The sequence below is a fragment of the Brassica napus genome, chromosome C3, assembly GCF_020379485.1.
Source record: "Brassica napus cultivar Da-Ae chromosome C3, Da-Ae, whole genome shotgun sequence".
NCBI classification, from domain to species: Eukaryota; Viridiplantae; Streptophyta; class Magnoliopsida; order Brassicales; family Brassicaceae; genus Brassica; species Brassica napus.
This window is the reverse complement of record NC_063446.1, coordinates 59,821,784-59,839,093: the sequence shown is the minus strand read 5'-3', so window position 1 is coordinate 59,839,093 and position 17,310 is coordinate 59,821,784. Positions and strand designations below refer to the sequence as shown.

The window sequence follows — 17,310 nt, the reverse complement described above, 5'->3', positions numbered from 1 at the left end:
ATTTATTTAAGAAAAAAAATATACGAACCCGGCGCGTAGCGCCGGAATACCACTAGTTTCCTATAAATACTCACCAGTTTGCTTCTCAAATCAAAGATAAACTCACCAATTTGCTTCTCAAATCAGAGATAATTACTCACCAGTTTGCTTTTCAAATTAGAAAGATTTGAAAAAAAGAAGGAGAAGAAAGATACTGGAACACATGTGGGCAGAGACAAGGCTAGACTTACGTAGGTCTCGCCTTATTTATTCCCACATGTGATTCCAGTATTTCCAGTATCTTTCTTCTCTTTTTTTTTTCAAATATTACAACGGTAGTCTCTAATTGGTCGTTAAGAGAGGAAATAGATTCCAGTATCTAAATTCTCTACACTAACCACCTAATCTACCCTAAACTAATCAAATTCGAGAGGAAATAGAGAGACCCGTTTTTTATTTACGAGGAATGAGCGAGGCCCGCGTTTTCTTATTACGAGTTTTTACGACGAATACGACTTACGTGGAATTAACGACTCCCGCGTTCTTTATTTTTTAATTTTGTCGTTATTTCCTCGTTATTTTACGAGGAAATTACGAGGATTATGTTTAAATCCCTAAAATCCGAAACCCCAAACCCCATCTTCCTTATCTTCTACTTCATATATTCCAAACCCCAAACCCATCTTCCCTTTAACCTCAATCTATTCTTTCCATTCCAAACCCCAAATTCTAAAACCACAATTCCTTAACTTATAATCTCAATCTCTTATTTCTAATACAAACTCCCATTACCTTACACAAAATCAAATTATATAAATAGTTTTTCATGATTAAATCCATCATATCTCATGCATTAAGTCTGAAAATCAATCTTATTAAAAACAAATACATCAATCGAATACATCGACATTCTCGTCATCACTAGAAACATCATCATTTTCATTAAACTTGTCTTCAACAGTTTCATCCGTGGCATTGTCGGTAAGATCTTCATACTCATGATTATGCGGATCAATGAGAAGGATGTCATCAATTTCTTGTTCAGTTCCTTGACTTCATTTATCTGTTCTTCTTGCAATGGTGGTTCTTCTCCACTGATGATTCGTCCTCGAGGTGTAACTTTGATCACGGCTAACCAATTTATTCCCGATTCTCTCATCCGAGGGTATGGAAAGAAGCTAACTTGATCTGCTTGTGAAGCTAAGATGAAAGGCTCGAATTTGTTGTACCTGCAAAAATAAAGAAAACGTAGAAATTAATTTATTTTGCTCATGTATGGCAAAAAAAAAGAATTTGTTGTATGCACATCTCCGGTGGCAGGTTGTATGGCGTAAGAAAGACTGGTCACAATGAATATTGTCTCCCTGACATTTCGAATGGACTAAATCCATCTGTGCATAATCCAAGATACACGTTCCGGCTATTGCTAGCGAATTCCGGATGTACTTTGTTAAAATGTTTCCAGGCTCTTGCATCTGATGGATGAGTCATCTCAACATCCGTCTGAGTATGCTCGACATGCCATCTCATCCCTCCGGCTGTTTGCTCAGATTGATACAATCTTTTCAATCTGTCTGTAATTGGTAGGTACCACATCCTTTGGTACGGTACCCTATTACGTCCCCGTCCTTCCGGCTTGAATCGTGGCTTCTTGCAGAATCGACATTCTTCTAACTTCTCATCATCTCCCCAGTAGATCATGCAGTTGTCGATGCAAACATCTATCATCTCCGAAGGCAACCCAAGACTATGAACCAGTTTCTGAATCTCATAATAAGAATCAGCAGACACATTGTCTTTCGGCAAATACTCTTTAAACAAGTCTGCCCATTCATTCATGAAACTTTCAGGTAGATTGTGATCAGTTTTAATATTCATCATTTTAGCAGCCAAACAATTTAGAGAGACCTTTTCTACAACCACTGTAAAGTGGTTGATTCGCCGCATTTAACATTTCATAAAACTTTTTTGCATCTATGTTAGGTTCTTCATCTTCATCATGAGCTACGAATGCATCAGCTACCATATCATGAACCCTATCGTAATCTACCATCTGCTCCTCCTGATGGTAACTATGTTCATTATGCAAATGATGATCAACTGGTTCTTCCTGAAAATTGCTATTACTACTACTAGCTTCATTCTGATCATAATTATAACATTCTCCACGTTGAAACCAGATATAGTAATTTGGTGTAAAACTTCTATTTATTAAATGCTTCCAAACATTTTCACGATTTGCCAATTTCGAATTGTTGCATTTCCGACAAGGACAGAACATCTTACCGCTTTCTTGGGCGAGCGGTGTAGAATCTGCTTGATGCATTAATGTCTCCAGTCCCGCAAGGTATTCTTTCGTCACTCTCCCGTTAGCATCTCTATGCATATACATCCACCTCTGCAACTCGAAAATATTCCCGGAGCCCGACATTTTTTTTTCTTTCACGTTTTTTTTTCCTGTTAGTGTGCTTAAAATGATGTTCAAACGTCCATATTTATAGAAAATTTTCGAATCTGGTAGTTGTAATTTTTCTAGGAATTTACGACGAAATTTAGTTAGGTTGCCGAAAAAACGTGTTACAACTACAAAATTGGTGGATTCAAAATTTCCTCGCTAAGTAGACGTAAAATATTTCCTCGTAAAGTACACGCTACATTTACATCGAGTTTACGAGGAAAGCGTATTTCTTCGTAAAAGCCACGTGACATTACATCGACTTTACGACGAAATGATTTCATCGTTATTTTACGAAGAAATAACGTTGATTTTATATTTCCTCGTAAGTTTTTCGTAAAGTCTACGTAAATTTACGAAGATTAGTTTTCCTCGTTAAGTTTCCTCGCTAAACTTGTGTTTTTTTGTAGTGAGTTGTTAACTGTGGTTTTATACTATTTTAGCAAAAAAAAAAGAACTGTAATTATCAAGAAAAATAAACTATATTATCAAGATAAATTTAAGCCTCAAATATAAAAAATAATCTAATAAATTCAAAAAAAGGAATTCTCATATCTTTATTTATACTAGAATACAGAAAGTTTAGAATAATATAGTGGAAAAATCAATCTAGCAAAAATACTCATATTAATATTTACGCTAGTAAAAAAAGTTACTTTAACAAACTATCATGAGGACGTGGGTGTTCACAACTTATTACCGCTATAACAAATGCAATCAAAACAATTAAAGCCAAACACCCAACATATACAGAACAAAAACTTCTCTTTTTTTTTTGGTCAACGGATTCATTTCATAAACAGCTCAAAATAGAGTACTTGAACAACAAAGTTTGGATACTACACCCTTTGCAAAGGCAACAACTAAACATATTGCTGTGCATAGATTAGAAAAACATGATAAAGGAGTGAAAAGAGTGACAAGGTTTTCGAAGATGAAGAAATCTGTGATCTCATTCAAATCCAACCCTGAGGGCCGGGCAAAGAAGGGGACAGTTGAGTCCGAAAAATATTGGAGACTTGAGAGTCCAATTAGGGGTGTCAATTGGTTGGGCCACCCATGAGCTAACCCATTCCAAACAAACATGGGTGGGTGATGGTCATACCCATATAATTAATGGTCCAATTGGGTTAAAGACCAACTTACCCATGGGCTAACAGGTCCAAACCAAATGGGTGATGGGTTGGTCCAAAAACTTAATTTCTAGGGTTTAGACAATTGGGAAAAAATCAATCAGATCTCCTCTTCCCCGATTCTCTCCTCTTCCGCGATTTCTCTTCTTCCTCGATTACATCCTCTTCCCCGTGGATGTAGAATCACTTACCCATTGATTCTTTTCTCCTTACGTCTTCTCCTTTTCTCTTCCGCGAGGCAAGATAAGTTTTGAATCATTCCTTTGTTTTGATTTTAGCTCTGACCTCGCGATTTCTCTACGTTTTGTGTTGTGGGCTTTGTATCTCGTTCGATCTCGGTTTATCTCTTCATCTCATCTCAAGTTTTTACTCTTGGACCAAGAGTAATTGCGTTATTTGCCTCTAGTTCAAAGATTATGGAGATGACTTGTACTTTTGGTTAATATAATATCATCCGTAAGGCTGTTAATTTGACTATTTGACTTTGATACAAAGTTTTTGGTTGGTTTATGACATTCTAAATTGGTTTAATTAAGTACTTGATTATAGTTCCTCTGAGGCTTGTGAAGATGCATAAAGCATGTTTCTCTCTTATCTACCTAACCGAAGCATGGGTTATTCCATACATATGGTGATGATATCTTGGTCATATACACTTTTATTGAGTACCAGGCATTTCTCTGATTCTCTCAATCAGTAAACCAAACTGATAAAGGATAAGTTTAATCCTTAAGTGTTGTAGTACTTAAGATGTCAATCCAATCTCTAGTGATTCTAAGCACTAAGAATGCAAGCCATTTATCTCAATCTAAGTGCAATCAAATGATGTTTGTTTGTAACAAGTAATAGTGCGAAATAACTTGAGTTTTAATTCAAATATAACAAAGAAGAACCAATGGGTATTTAGGCAATTGATTTCAAGGTGATAGTTCTAAATCAAGGCGTCTAACTTCAAATAATCTTAACTTTCTATAGGTCTAGATTTCATTCAATTTAGATTAATCCACTCCCGTGGTAGAAACCCTTATGCAATTATGAACTAAACATCAACTTCCGTTCGTTTTGTTCACTCAAACATACATTAAGTTCTAGTCTACTAACCATCTAGCAATCCTAACAACAATTCCTTGGTTATTCAAGCTAGAGCTTTACTAGGTCCATTCAAGCATTATGCAAACACTTTCGATGCCCTACAAACACTTAGAATCTAGATTAAAATGGCCAAAATTAATCTAGCATTAAGAATACTTAGTAAGCATAGAAATCTAAGCATTTAACCATTAGAACACCTTAACTCTTCCCTAATCACCCATTAATCTACCTAACCCATTGATCCTAAGGGTGATTACTCACTAATCATCTTGTTTACACTTAATCCCATGATGGATAGAAGCATAACCAAGATGATATGATATATGAAAACAAGAAACAGAAATTAGATGAAGAGAATGGCTAAAGGAAAACAAGACTTTATAACATAAACTTCAAGAACACTCCAAGAACAAATGTTTTCTCTCAAACTCTCAAAATACAAAATATGAAACTATAAAACTTTCACTCTCTACTCTTTGTTGTATTGTACTCTGTGTATTGTGTCTTCCTCCTTCCCCTTGCAGTCTCTTTTATAGCCTAAGTAAAGGAGGATGACAACACATCCATCATGTGAAAGCATAAAGCATAAAACACACTCATAAAAGTTATTCTCCACTTTCTTCCATTATAGAACACCTTTTGCCCCTTCATATGGCCAAAGTAGTCTTGCCTCTTCAGAAAAGGTAGAGAAAGTTAGGCCAAAAGAGCCACCAAACTCATGATAGACAACCCATCCCCCATGTTGCAAGCTTTAAAGAGATAAAACTCACTCATTAAAGTTTTCTCCACTTTCTCCATGTTGCACACACCTTTAGAATACCAAAAATAAGAAGAATAATGAATAGTAATGAGTTTTATAGGTTTTAAGTGAATAAAAATGAGTCTAAAGGCTTAAAATTCGAAGGCTATTGTTGATGTTGCTAGGGTGGCCGCTAGGAATGTCATACTGATATGTGTGTAGTATTTTGATCATAAATCCCTCAATACAGCTCCAAACGACTTGAAACCACCTCCATTGTAAAGCTAACTCAATTTACCATGTCTTCCCAAAAGACAAGTTTCAAAAGATATCTTTAAGACCTTCATCCATGCTTGTCTTTCACACGTTCGGTTCAAGACTCCTCGAAAGCTCCTTTTGTGCTCTAATCACCTCCAAAACTCCAAACAATTCATCCAACACCTACAAGATGCAAATGTACATGCAATAGACTCTAAATGCAAATAAATGTAAGGTTAATGCATGAATATATATGAAATAACAAAGCTAAAACTATGCAAAATCACAACACATCAACTCCCCCACACTAGTCCTTTACTTGTCCTCAAGTAAACTTTCAAGAACATGGGAAGTGATGTTTCAATACACAAATGGAAATTCATGACCTTAAGAAACTCTTCAATGCCATCGTTGTGATATCCTTACAAAATCATACCAAATAGCAAGAGCAAAATGTTTTTATTAGCTCTAACTTCTCTAGGCCTATCAATTCCTTTGATCTTTTAACTCATTATCATGAATCCTCAAATCAACCAACTCTCACATTCAATAAGAAATATCATAAGTGAATTCTCGCAAATTGCCAATTGGTCCAAATCGTTTGGTTTGGTGAGAAAAAATGGCTTAATGTGAAGAATGAGAAGGGTCCAAATACATTTTGCTATGGTGACTTACACTCAAGAATAGGAGCTTGATCATTATGCAAAATTTATCTAAGAAAAGAAGCAATTAATGCATACATAAATCGGTTCTCATCATTGTACCCTTTTCCTAGACAATTTTTAAGTTCTACCCTTTCTTTTCTTCATCTCAATCCCAAATATACACCCATTTTCATCTCTTACCCAATGAACACTCTTTTCTTTTCTTTTCTTTGTCTTAACAACTATGTATCTTAGCTCAAAATTTTCTTTTCCCCATTCTTTTTTTTTTTTCTTTTGGGGTTTTTATTGACACAATCTGAGCTATCTTCTTAAATTTTTTTTTTTTTTTAGTTGTTTTAGACACACTTTTTGATTCATTTCCTTTACATAATCTTTCCCAATTCAATCCCCAAGATCAAAATAATTAAAGCACATCATTCCAACCACCATCCTAGATGCTAGCCCAAAAGAGGTCCTAATGCTAGCAAGAGATGAGAACAAATCAATGTCGCTCCTAATACTTTCAAGATTTTGCACATGACAAGCTTTCACAAAAAGACCTCACTCAACAATTAATGATGGTTTGAAAGAAGGGAAGGGTTTAGGGTATGGACTACCACTTGAGTTGTCAAAAAGATTGGTAAAACGGTTTATACAAGCTCAAGTGTGTGTAAAGCCATGATTTAGTACTCAAGAGACCATAAGCAAGAAGCATTAAGTTCATTTAAGTCAACTAAGATCGGAGTTGGTTTCAAAGAGTAAGATTCAATGAGTCTTAAGAGGAGTTTTCAAGGCTCGAAGTCTACAAGAAATTCAGAAGAAGCTCAAGCTACTTATTATGATTCAAAAGGGTATCAACAATGAGTTCATTGCATGAGTCCTTTGTAGGGATTTTACCTATGCATTCTATATGATCTAGACTCAAACCTAAAGATGCAAATGATATAACTAAATGTTTTTTTTTTTGTAATTTTTGGAATTTTGCAAATTTTTATGGATTTTCTATGCAAATGGATATGCAATGCTTATGACAAGTAAACAAAACAGAAAACATGTGAGATAAGTAGACTCTCCCCCCCACACTTACTTCACACAGTCTCTTGTGTGAGAGCAAGGTGAAAGAAGAGGTCTAGAAGAAACAAACATGAAAACTATATATTTACAATGGTTGTAGAGACACTTAGCTTGGAGTTGAATAATTTTAACACTTGTAGGTTGCTGGATGGCCATCTTTCTTTTTGATTAAGTGGAGAATCACCTGAAAATTTTAAACACACTTATCAAACACACAAAAGAAAAACCACACAAGTAAAACAGTAATATATATAGGGATAGATGTGGGACTTCCTCCCAAGTGAGCTTGTTTTAAGTCTCTAGCTTGACTACCCTTTTTGGTTTAGGCTGGTTTGGGATCGGTAAGTGGAACCGAGGTTCCTTCCTTCTCAGGTGTGGCCGCCATGTACAGCTTGACTCTTTGCCATTCACTGTAAAGTCCCCACCGGTCTTGTTCCAAAGCACAATTGCTCCATATGGCCTCACTTCTTTGATCTTGAAAGGGCCGGACCATCTTGACTTAAGTTTTCCAGGGAACAACTTCAATCGAGAGTTGAAGAGCAACACTTGATCTCCAATGTTGAACTCCCTCTTCAGGATCTTCTTGTCATGGAATGCCTTGGTCTTTTCTTTGTAAATCCTTGAGTTCTCAAAAGCATCAAGTCGAATCTCATCAAGCTCATGGAGTTGGAAAAGTCTTTTCTCTTTGGCACTCTTGATGTCAAAGTTCAGCATCTTAACAGCCCATAATGCCTTGTACTCAAGCTCCACTGGCAGATGGCAAGCTTTCCCATAGACAAGATTGAAGGGAGTGGTTCCCAAGGGTGTCTTGAAAGCAGTCCTATAGGCCCAAAGTGCATCATCAAGCTTTGTAGACCAATCCTTCCTTGTTGTCCCCACAGTCTTCTCCAAAATGGACTTTATCTCCCTGTTGGAAATCTCAACTTGGCCACTTGTTTGGGGATGATAAGCAGTTGCCACCTTGTGCTTGACACCATTCTTCTTAAGAAGGTTCTCAAAAAGTTTGTTGATGAAGTGGGTGCCTCCATCACTGATCACAACTCTTGGGACTCCAAACCTTGGGAAGATAATGCTCTTGAACATCTTGAGGACAACCTTAGCATCATTGGTTGGGCTGGCTATAGCTTCCACCCATTTGGAGACATAATCCACAGCAACAAGAATGTATTCATTACCATAGGAAGATGGGAATGGTCCCATGAAGTCAATGCCCCACACATCAAACACTTCCACTTCCAAGATAGGATTTTGAGGCATCTCATTTCTCTTGGTGATGTTCCCTCTCCTTTGGCATGGGTCACACCTTGACACAAACTCTTGTGTGTCTTTGAACATATGGGGCCACCAAAATCCTGCTTGTAGCACCTTGGAGACAGTCTTGAAGGTGGCAAAGTGACCTCCATAGGCTGATCCATGGCAGTGTGTGAGGATTCCTTCCACCTCCTCTTGAGCTACTACTCTTCTATAGATTTGATCTTTGCAAAGAGTGTAGAGGTAAGGCTCGTCCCAGTAGTATCTCTTCACATCCTTGAAGAACTTCTTCCTTGCATAGCCTGTCAGATTCAATGGTTCCCTTCCACATGCCAAGTAGTTCACTAGATCAGCATACCATGGGCCTGTTTCATCAATTGCCTTCATTTCTTCAATCTTCCTTCCAGTCTCACAAGCTGTGACCATTGCTTCTATAGCCATAATCTGCTCTTCAGGGAGTCCCTCATCAATAGGAATCCCACACTCCACTCTTAATCTTGAAAGGTGATCAGCTACACCATTCTCCACTCCTGGCTTGTCCTTGATTTCGAGATCAAACTCTTGTAGTATTAATATCCATCTGAGCAGCCTTGGCTTGGCATCCTTCTTGGCTAGTAGATGTCGTAGTGCAGCATGATCAGTGTATACAATGACCTTAGACCCTACCAGGTAGCTCCTGAACTTCTCGAAGGCATAGACAATTGCCAACAGCTCCTTCTCAGTTGTGGCATACTTCATTTGGGCATCATCAAGTGTTCTACTAGCATAGTAGATCACATGTGTCTTCTTGTCCTTCTTTTGCCCCAAGACTGCCCCCACAGCATAGTCACTGGCGTCGCACATGATTTCGAAGGGTAGACTCCAATCTGGTGGTTGAACTATTGGGGCACTGGTGAGCTCCTCCTTCAGCTTCTTAAAGGCTTCTAGGCATTCTTCATCAAAGTTGAAGATGATCTCCTTGCACAGCAGCTTGGTCAATGGTCTAGCTATTTTGGAGAAGTCTTTGATGAACCTTCTGTAGAAACCAGCATGGCCAAGGAAGCTTCTTATATCCTTCACTGTTCTTGGTGGAGCTAGACCAACCATGACATCTATCTTGGCTTTGTCCACTTCAATTCCTTTCTCAGAAACTTTGTGTCCAAGAACAATCCCTTCCTTGACCATGAAGTGACACTTCTCCCAATTGAGCACCAGGTTAGTGTCCTCACATCTCTGTAATACCCTGCAAAGATTTGACAAACAAGTAGCAAACGAAGAACCGTATACAGAAAAATCATCCATAAACACCTCCATTACATCCTCAATAAGATCAGAGAAAATCGACATCATTGCTCTTTGGAATGTTGCTGGTGCATTGCACAGTCCAAATGGCATCCTTCGATATGCAAAGGTACCATAAGGACAAGTGAATGTCGTTTTCTCTTGGTCATTTGGGTGTATAGGGATTTGGAAAAATCCAGAGTATCCATCAAGGAAACAATAATAGGGATGGTTAGCTAGCCTCTCTAACATCTGATCAATGAATGGTAAAGGGAAATGATCCTTTCTAGAGGCTGCATTCAGTTTTCGATAGTCAATGCACATCCTATGTCCAGTTATTGTTCTTGTTGGTATTAACTCATCATTTTCGTTCTTAACAACTGTTATGCCACCCTTTTTAGGAACTACATGCACAGGTGAAACCCAATTGCTATCAGAGATAGGATAGATCACACCAGCATCTAACAATTTGATTATCTCTTTTTTAACAACATCTTTCAAATTAGGATTTAATCTTCTTTGGTGTTCAATTGAAGTTTTAGATTCATCCTCTAGATGTATCCTATGCATGCACAAAGATGGTGAGATTCCTTTAATGTCATCAAGTGAGTATCCTAGTGCTTTTCTATACTTTTTAAGTTCATTTAAAAGCATAGACAATTCATTCTCAGTCAGCTCACTACTCACAATGACAGGATATGTCTCATTAGGTCCAAGGAAAGCATACCTTACACCATGGGGAAGAGGTTTAAGCTCCACTTTTGGTGCCTTGAGCTCACTCCAATCAGCTTCATGGAGGTTCTCTTGAATGTCTGCTGAGGCAGCATGTTGAGTCACTTGTGGCAACTCCATGAACTCATCTTCTCCATCCTCCTCAAGGTGAACATCTAGCCTTCTTACTAGCTCATCACTCTCCTTGTTTTCAATCATTTGGGTCTCTCTTTCAATGGTCAGGGCATGTTGAAGAGAGTCCTCAATCGCTAACTCCTCAAGGAAATCATCAGCCAAGGCATCCATCTCATCAATGTAGAATATTTCTCCTTGAGTTGTGGGCTTCTTCATCATCTCCTTGATATCAAAATGGAGAGTGTGATCTTTTTCAAGGTGGAGATCAATTGTGCCATCTCTCACATTCACCATTGCTCCAGCAGTTGCCAAGAAAGGTCTTCCAAAGATCAAAGGATCTCTAGGCTCTTCATCCATCTCAAGCACTACAAAGTCAGTAGGCACTTCACAATTTCCTATCTTGACAGGAAGATCTTCTAGGATGCCAATGGGGAGCTTGACAGATCGATCAGCTAGCACCAAAGAGATCTTGCACTTTTTATATTGTGTAAACCCAAGCTTCTTGGCAATGGATAGTGGCATGAGGCTGACACTTGCTCCCAAATCACATAGACATCTCTCAAATGTCAAAGGTCCAATGGCGCATGGCAGGGTGAAACTACCAGGGTCTTCTAGCTTCCTTGGGACAGTCAGTCTCTGAATAATGGCGCTGCACTCATGAGTAAGAATCACCATCCCTTCCATCTCTTTCTTCTTTTGTTCTACAGCATCTTTCAAGAACTTGCTGTATTGTGGAACCAGCATAAATGCATCAATTATGGGCATGGTGAGATGAACTTCACTCATTTGCTTGTCAAACAAGGCTTTGTACTTCTCTAGGAGTTGCTTCTTGAATCTTCCAGGAAAGGGAAGCTTTGGCTCATAGGGAGGAGGAGTGAACAATTTCTCCTTTGTTGATGTAGCAGCCTCATTTTTGTTCTCAACTTTCTCCTCTCCAATCTTTCTCTTGCCCTTAGCTTCAACTATCTTCTCCAAGATTTCCTCATTAGTCTTCTCATCCACAATCACCACATCATCATCTACATTGATGACCACCTCCCCACCTTGTTTCTCATTATCCTTAATGAGAACTTTAGGAGGCAACTCTCTTCCACTCCTTAGGGTGATTGCCTTTATTGTCTCCTTTGGGTTTTGTTCAGGCTTTCCAGGTAGGGAACCTTGTTGGCGACTTGAGCTGGCTGTCATAGAGACAAACTGGTTCTCCAAGGCTTTGAACTTGTTGTTTAGATCATGGTAATTCCCATCAATCTTGTTGTGGAGATTTTTCAGCTCATACCCTAATTGTTTCTCACTTCTTGCTTGTCCCTCCAATAATTGTTTCAGCATAGCTTCAGTACTACTCTCTTGTGGAGGTTGTGTTGATGATCCAGCTTGGTCTTGTGCAGGTTGACTTGGTTTTGGTGAGAATCCAGGAGGGAAGTTCTGTTTGGGTTGGTAACCACCTTGGTTGTTGTTGTAGAATGGCTTAGGCTGATTGTTGTAGAATGGTCTTGGCTGGTAGTTGTTGAATGGCTTCTGTTGGTTGTTGTAGAAGGGTTTCTGTTGGTAGTTGTTCTGGTATTGATAGTCAGGCTCCTTCTTGTACCATGTACCCTGAGCATTGACATAGTACATATCTTCTTGGCATTCTACTCTATCAACTTCAGCAACCATATGTAACTCCTCTTTCTTGGTCTTTTCTGATAGTAGCATGTCAATCTTGTCTTGAAGTGCTTTCAGCTCTCTCTTTGTGGTCATATATTCTCCTCCACCACCTCTGTCTCTTCTATCATATTCATCATTGTAGACAGAGTCACTTTGTGCCATGTTCTCCAAGAGTTCTAAAGCATCTTCCACAGTCCTCCCCAAGAAGTTTCCATTGCTTGCAGTGTCAAGCTGGCTTTTGAATTTAGGCAAGACTCCTCTGTAGAAAGTGCTTAGCAAGCTCTCATTGTTGAAGCCATGGTGGGGACATTGAGACAGGTAGCTTCTGAATCTCTCCCATGCGTCTAAAAATCCTTCAAGTCCTCTTTGTTGAAAACCAGAGATCTGATTTCTAAGGTTGGCAGTCCTTGTAGCTGAGAAGAACTTGTTGAGGAAGGCCTTCTTGCATTCATCCCAAGTGGTGATAGTATCACTTGAGATGTTTTTCTCCCAAGTGTGAGCCTTGTCTCCCAAAGAGAAGGGAAACAATCTGAGCTTGAAAGCATCCTCTGAAACTCCATTTGTTTTTGACAAGCCACAGTACTTATCAAATCTGTCAAGGTGATCTAGTGGGTCTTCCAAGGCAAGTCCATGGTACTTGTTGTTTTCAATCATGTTGATGAGGCTTGACTTGATCTCGAAATTGTTGTTGGCAACTGGCGGTGCCCTAATGCCCAACCTATTCCCATTTATGTTAGGTTGATCATAAGTGCCAATGGATCTTCCCAGGCGTTGTTGATTTTGAGGCCTAAGGTTTGCAGCTCCTTGGCCATGTTCCTCTTGAGCAGCTCCAGGAGGAACTCCTTGGACATTTTGTCTATGATCATCAACTTCATAGACACCTTCCGGTTGATTCGGGTTTCTCTCCATCTCAAGCCCCAATCTATGTAAGTGGGCTTGCTTTTCTCTTTCTCTTCTCTGTCTTCCCAACTCTCTTTCTAAGGCTTTGATGTTGTCCACTCTTGGTGCAAGATTTGTTGATCCTTTGCTTCTCAAGTTCATGCACCTGTCATCCAAATAGAGATGAAGATAGATAATTAGTAACTTAAAAATGAAAAATAAGACTTAGTCTCAAGTAATGACCAAATCCTAATGTCAAAATCAATCTAGAGAATGGCAACGGCGCCAAAACTTGATAAAGGATAAGTTTAATCCTTAAGTGTTGTAGTACTTAAGATGTCAATCCAATCTCTAGTGATTCTAAGCACTAAGAATGCAAGCCATTTATCTCAATCTAAGTGCAATCAAATGATGTTTGTTTGTAACAAGTAATAGTGCGAAATAACTTGAGTTTTAATTCAAATATAACAAAGAAGAACCAATGGGTATTTAGGCAATTGATTTCAAGGTGATAGTTCTAAATCAAGGCGTCTAACTTCAAATAATCTTAACTTTCTATAGGTCTAGATTTCATTCAATTTAGATTAATCCACTCCCGTGGTAGAAACCCTTATGCAATTATGAACTAAACATCAACTTCCGTTCGTTTTGTTCACTCAAACATACATTAAGTTCTAGTCTACTAACCATCTAGCAATCCTAACAACAATTCCTTGGTTATTCAAGCTAGAGCTTTACTAGGTCCATTCAAGCATTATGCAAACACTTTCGATGCCCTACAAACACTTAGAATCTAGATTAAAATGGCCAAAATTAATCTAGCATTAAGAATACTTAGTAAGCATAGAAATCTAAGCATTTAACCATTAGAACACCTTAACTCTTCCCTAATCACCCATTAATCTACCTAACCCATTGATCCTAAGGGTGATTACTCACTAATCATCTTGTTTACACTTAATCCCATGATGGATAGAAGCATAACCAAGATGATATGATATATGAAAACAAGAAACAGAAATTAGATGAAGAGAATGGCTAAAGGAAAACAAGACTTTATAACATAAACTTCAAGAACACTCCAAGAACAAATGTTTTTTCTCAAACTCTCAAAATACAAAATATGAAACTATAAAACTTTCACTCTCTACTCTTTGTTGTATTGTACTCTGTGTATTGTGTCTTCCTCCTTCCCCTTGCAGTCTCTTTTATAGCCTAAGTAAAGGAGGATGACAACACATCCATCATGTGAAAGCATAAAGCATAAAACACACTCATAAAAGTTATTCTCCACTTTCTTCCATTATAGAACACCTTTTGCCCCTTCATATGGCCAAAGTAGTCTTGCCTCTTCAGAAAAGGTAGAGAAAGTTAGGCCAAAAGAGCCACCAAACTCATGATAGACACCTCATCCCCCATGTTGCAAGCTTTAAAGAGATAAAACTCACTCATTAAAGTTTTCTCCACTTTCTCCATGTTGCACACACCTTTAGAATACCAAAAATAAGAAGAATAATGAATAGTAATGAGTTTTATAGGTTTTAAGTGAATAAAAATGAGTCTAAAGGCTTAAAATTCGAAGGCTATTGTTGATGTTGCTAGGGTGGCCGCTAGGAATGTCATACTGATATGTGTGTAGTATTTTGATCATAAATCCCTCAATACAGCTCCAAACGACTTGAAACCACCTCCATTGTAAAGCTAACTCAATTTACCATGTCTTCCCAAAAGACAAGTTTCAAAAGATATCTTTAAGACCTTCATCCATGCTTGTCTTTCACACATTCGGTTCAAGACTCCTCGAAAGCTCCTTTTGTGCTCTAATCACCTCCAAAACTCCAAACAATTCATCCAACACCTACAAGATGCAAATGTACATGCAATAGATTCTAAATGCAAATAAATGTAAGGTTAATGCATGAATATATATGAAATTACAAAGCTAAAACTATGCAAAATCACAACACATCACAAACCTTTGTGTATGCAAACATGATTTAGCAACATAAGACTTTGCACTTCTATTGACAAATCGATTTAGTTTTATAAATTGTAAACTAACTCACTGCAAACAAGAGTTAGCAGCATGGCTTTTGCACCTCAACTGACGAATGGATTTGTTTGAAATTGTCAAAGTTGCGTATTATTTTTGTTTGTGGAATCAACAGTATACAAAACCCGAATGTAACACAACTCACAAAACTTGCCATTCTCTTTGTAATGCATCCCTTAGTGTATGTCTTTTGTTCGACTTTTGTATATAACTATGAGAAACTTTTATACAAGGGGTGGGTTAGTGATCTTTTCTGTATTTTTCAGATATAAGAGAAATCATTTAAAGTCGAGAAACATACCAATTTAACATTATTCAAATAATAAATTTATTAACAAAAAAAGCAAATTTAGCATCATTCAAAAATCGAACTACATATATAGATATGCGAGTTGTGAGTTTTCTCTCTTATTCTGAGTGGAGGAGAGCAGAAGTGATATGCGAGTTGTTGAAGCCATTTTCTGAGATTACAAATTTGATTTCGGGTTCCTCATACCCAACATCAAATTTGTATTTCAATGAAATTTGGAAGATTGAGTGTTGGTTGAGAGCTCATGCAAATTATTCTGATCCTGTTATTTGTGAAATGGTGAAGTGTATGAAGCTCAAGTTTGAGAAATATTGGGAAGAATACAGTGATATCCTTGCAGTTGCTGCAGTTTTGGATCCAAGACTGAAATTTCACTTCTTAGAATATTGTTTCTCGGTTTTGGATCAGTCTACTTGTAAGAGAAGGTTGGCTAATGTTCGTTCAAAGATCTATAAACTGTTTGGAGCTTACAAGAAAAACCAGAGAATCAGTAGTGCTGCAACAACTTCACAAGGAGAAATACCTGATGTTCCAGCCGGTTATGGGGTAAGTTATGCTATGTAGTCATTTCTGATAAGTGTTATGAATTTATGATATCATATATATATGATGTTTAACCTATTTTTCAGGGATTCTACGCCTTCTTTTCTCAGAAAGCTGTTGGCAGTGGCAAGTCTGCTCTCGACATATATTTGGATGAGCCATTGCTTGACATTTACTCAATTCAATGTTGGATATTTCTATCTCATTTTGATATTATTTGATATTAAAATTGGGCTTACATTAAGTTTAACAGATTTGGGCTAATATTAAAATTTACTTATAAATGGGCGGGCTTGAGTTGTCCAATTGGATGATGGGTAAAATTGGGTTTGAGTGTTATTGGGTGTGGGCTAAATATGAGTGTAGGTGTCTTTGAGTCCAGGAAAAATAAATGCCCATTGGGCACACCCATTTGGGTGCAGTCCAACCCAACTGACAGCCCTAAGTCCAATTGATGTTGCTGACTGAGACGTCTTTCTGCAGTGTTACAGTTTTGACGACTAGGACAGAGCATCCATATACTCTAGTAGATGAGCGTTGGGGGTCACGGGCTCCAATACACATTCCATTCGCTGAACAAACATAACCAATTGGAGTAAACCCAGCTACAAACTCATAGGCGACAAAACACTTTTTTGAAGAGAAACACCGTAGCCAAGTAGACAAATCTGAAACAATAGAATTCGTAGCCACAGACACAATTCCATATAACAAACCTCACAATGAGGTAATAAATTGTTACTAGAAAAAGTAACTTCCTCATACTGAAGTAAAGAGAGCTTTAACCTGAATCTCAAAGGGTGTGCAACATCCTCAAAACGAGGTAAAATAGTATGTAATTCCAGAACAACATAACATCTTGCGACAGCTTGAAGCTTAAGGACAGATGGATCCACCAACGGGTAACCAAGGTTCCCATCTGAGAACTGCACAAAGCAGTAGAGAGCATAGAGCACAAACGAGTATATAAATATAAAACATAACGAGAATGACTTGAATCGAATAAGTTGGTTGTTACAAGAAACTCTACATGTGGGGGTAATATTTCACATATTATAAATCAACGTTCATTTCATGACATTTAAAAAACTAGGAGGTGTAATTTGCAATTTCGGCTCGATGTTTTATTTTTGTTTATCGTCAACCTCTA

General features: G+C 37.9%; 1 protein-coding gene, 1 long non-coding RNA gene and 1 other non-coding gene across 3 annotated transcripts; 1 reads left to right on the top strand and 2 right to left on the bottom strand.

The window, feature by feature from the left end:
- Positions 1-4,499: 4,499 nt before the first annotated feature.
- Positions 4,500-6,573, bottom strand: LOC125583425. The gene is made up of 2 exons (XR_007320423.1): positions 5,607-6,573; positions 4,500-5,468 (listed from the first exon to the last, which is right to left on the bottom strand). It is a non-coding gene; the product is annotated as an uncharacterized LOC125583425 (long non-coding RNA).
- Positions 6,574-7,665: 1,092 nt separating this feature from the next.
- LOC125583203 lies at positions 7,666-15,222 on the bottom strand. The gene is made up of 2 exons (XM_048749835.1): positions 14,880-15,222; positions 7,666-14,741 (listed from the first exon to the last, which is right to left on the bottom strand). Exon 2 carries the CDS (start codon positions 13,414-13,416, stop codon positions 7,666-7,668), a length of 5,751 nt encoding a protein of 1,916 aa, XP_048605792.1. The 5' UTR covers positions 13,417-14,741; positions 14,880-15,222.
- LOC125584748 lies at positions 12,668-12,774 on the top strand. The gene has a single exon (XR_007321657.1). It is a non-coding gene; the product is annotated as a small nucleolar RNA R71 (small nucleolar RNA).
- Positions 15,223-17,310: the final 2,088 nt, after the last annotated feature.

Excerpts from the sequence above, each read along its gene's own strand:
- LOC125583203 (XM_048749835.1), bottom strand. The coding sequence starts at position 13,416 with ATGAACTTGAGAAGCAAAGGATCAACAAATCTTGCACCAAGAGTGGAC.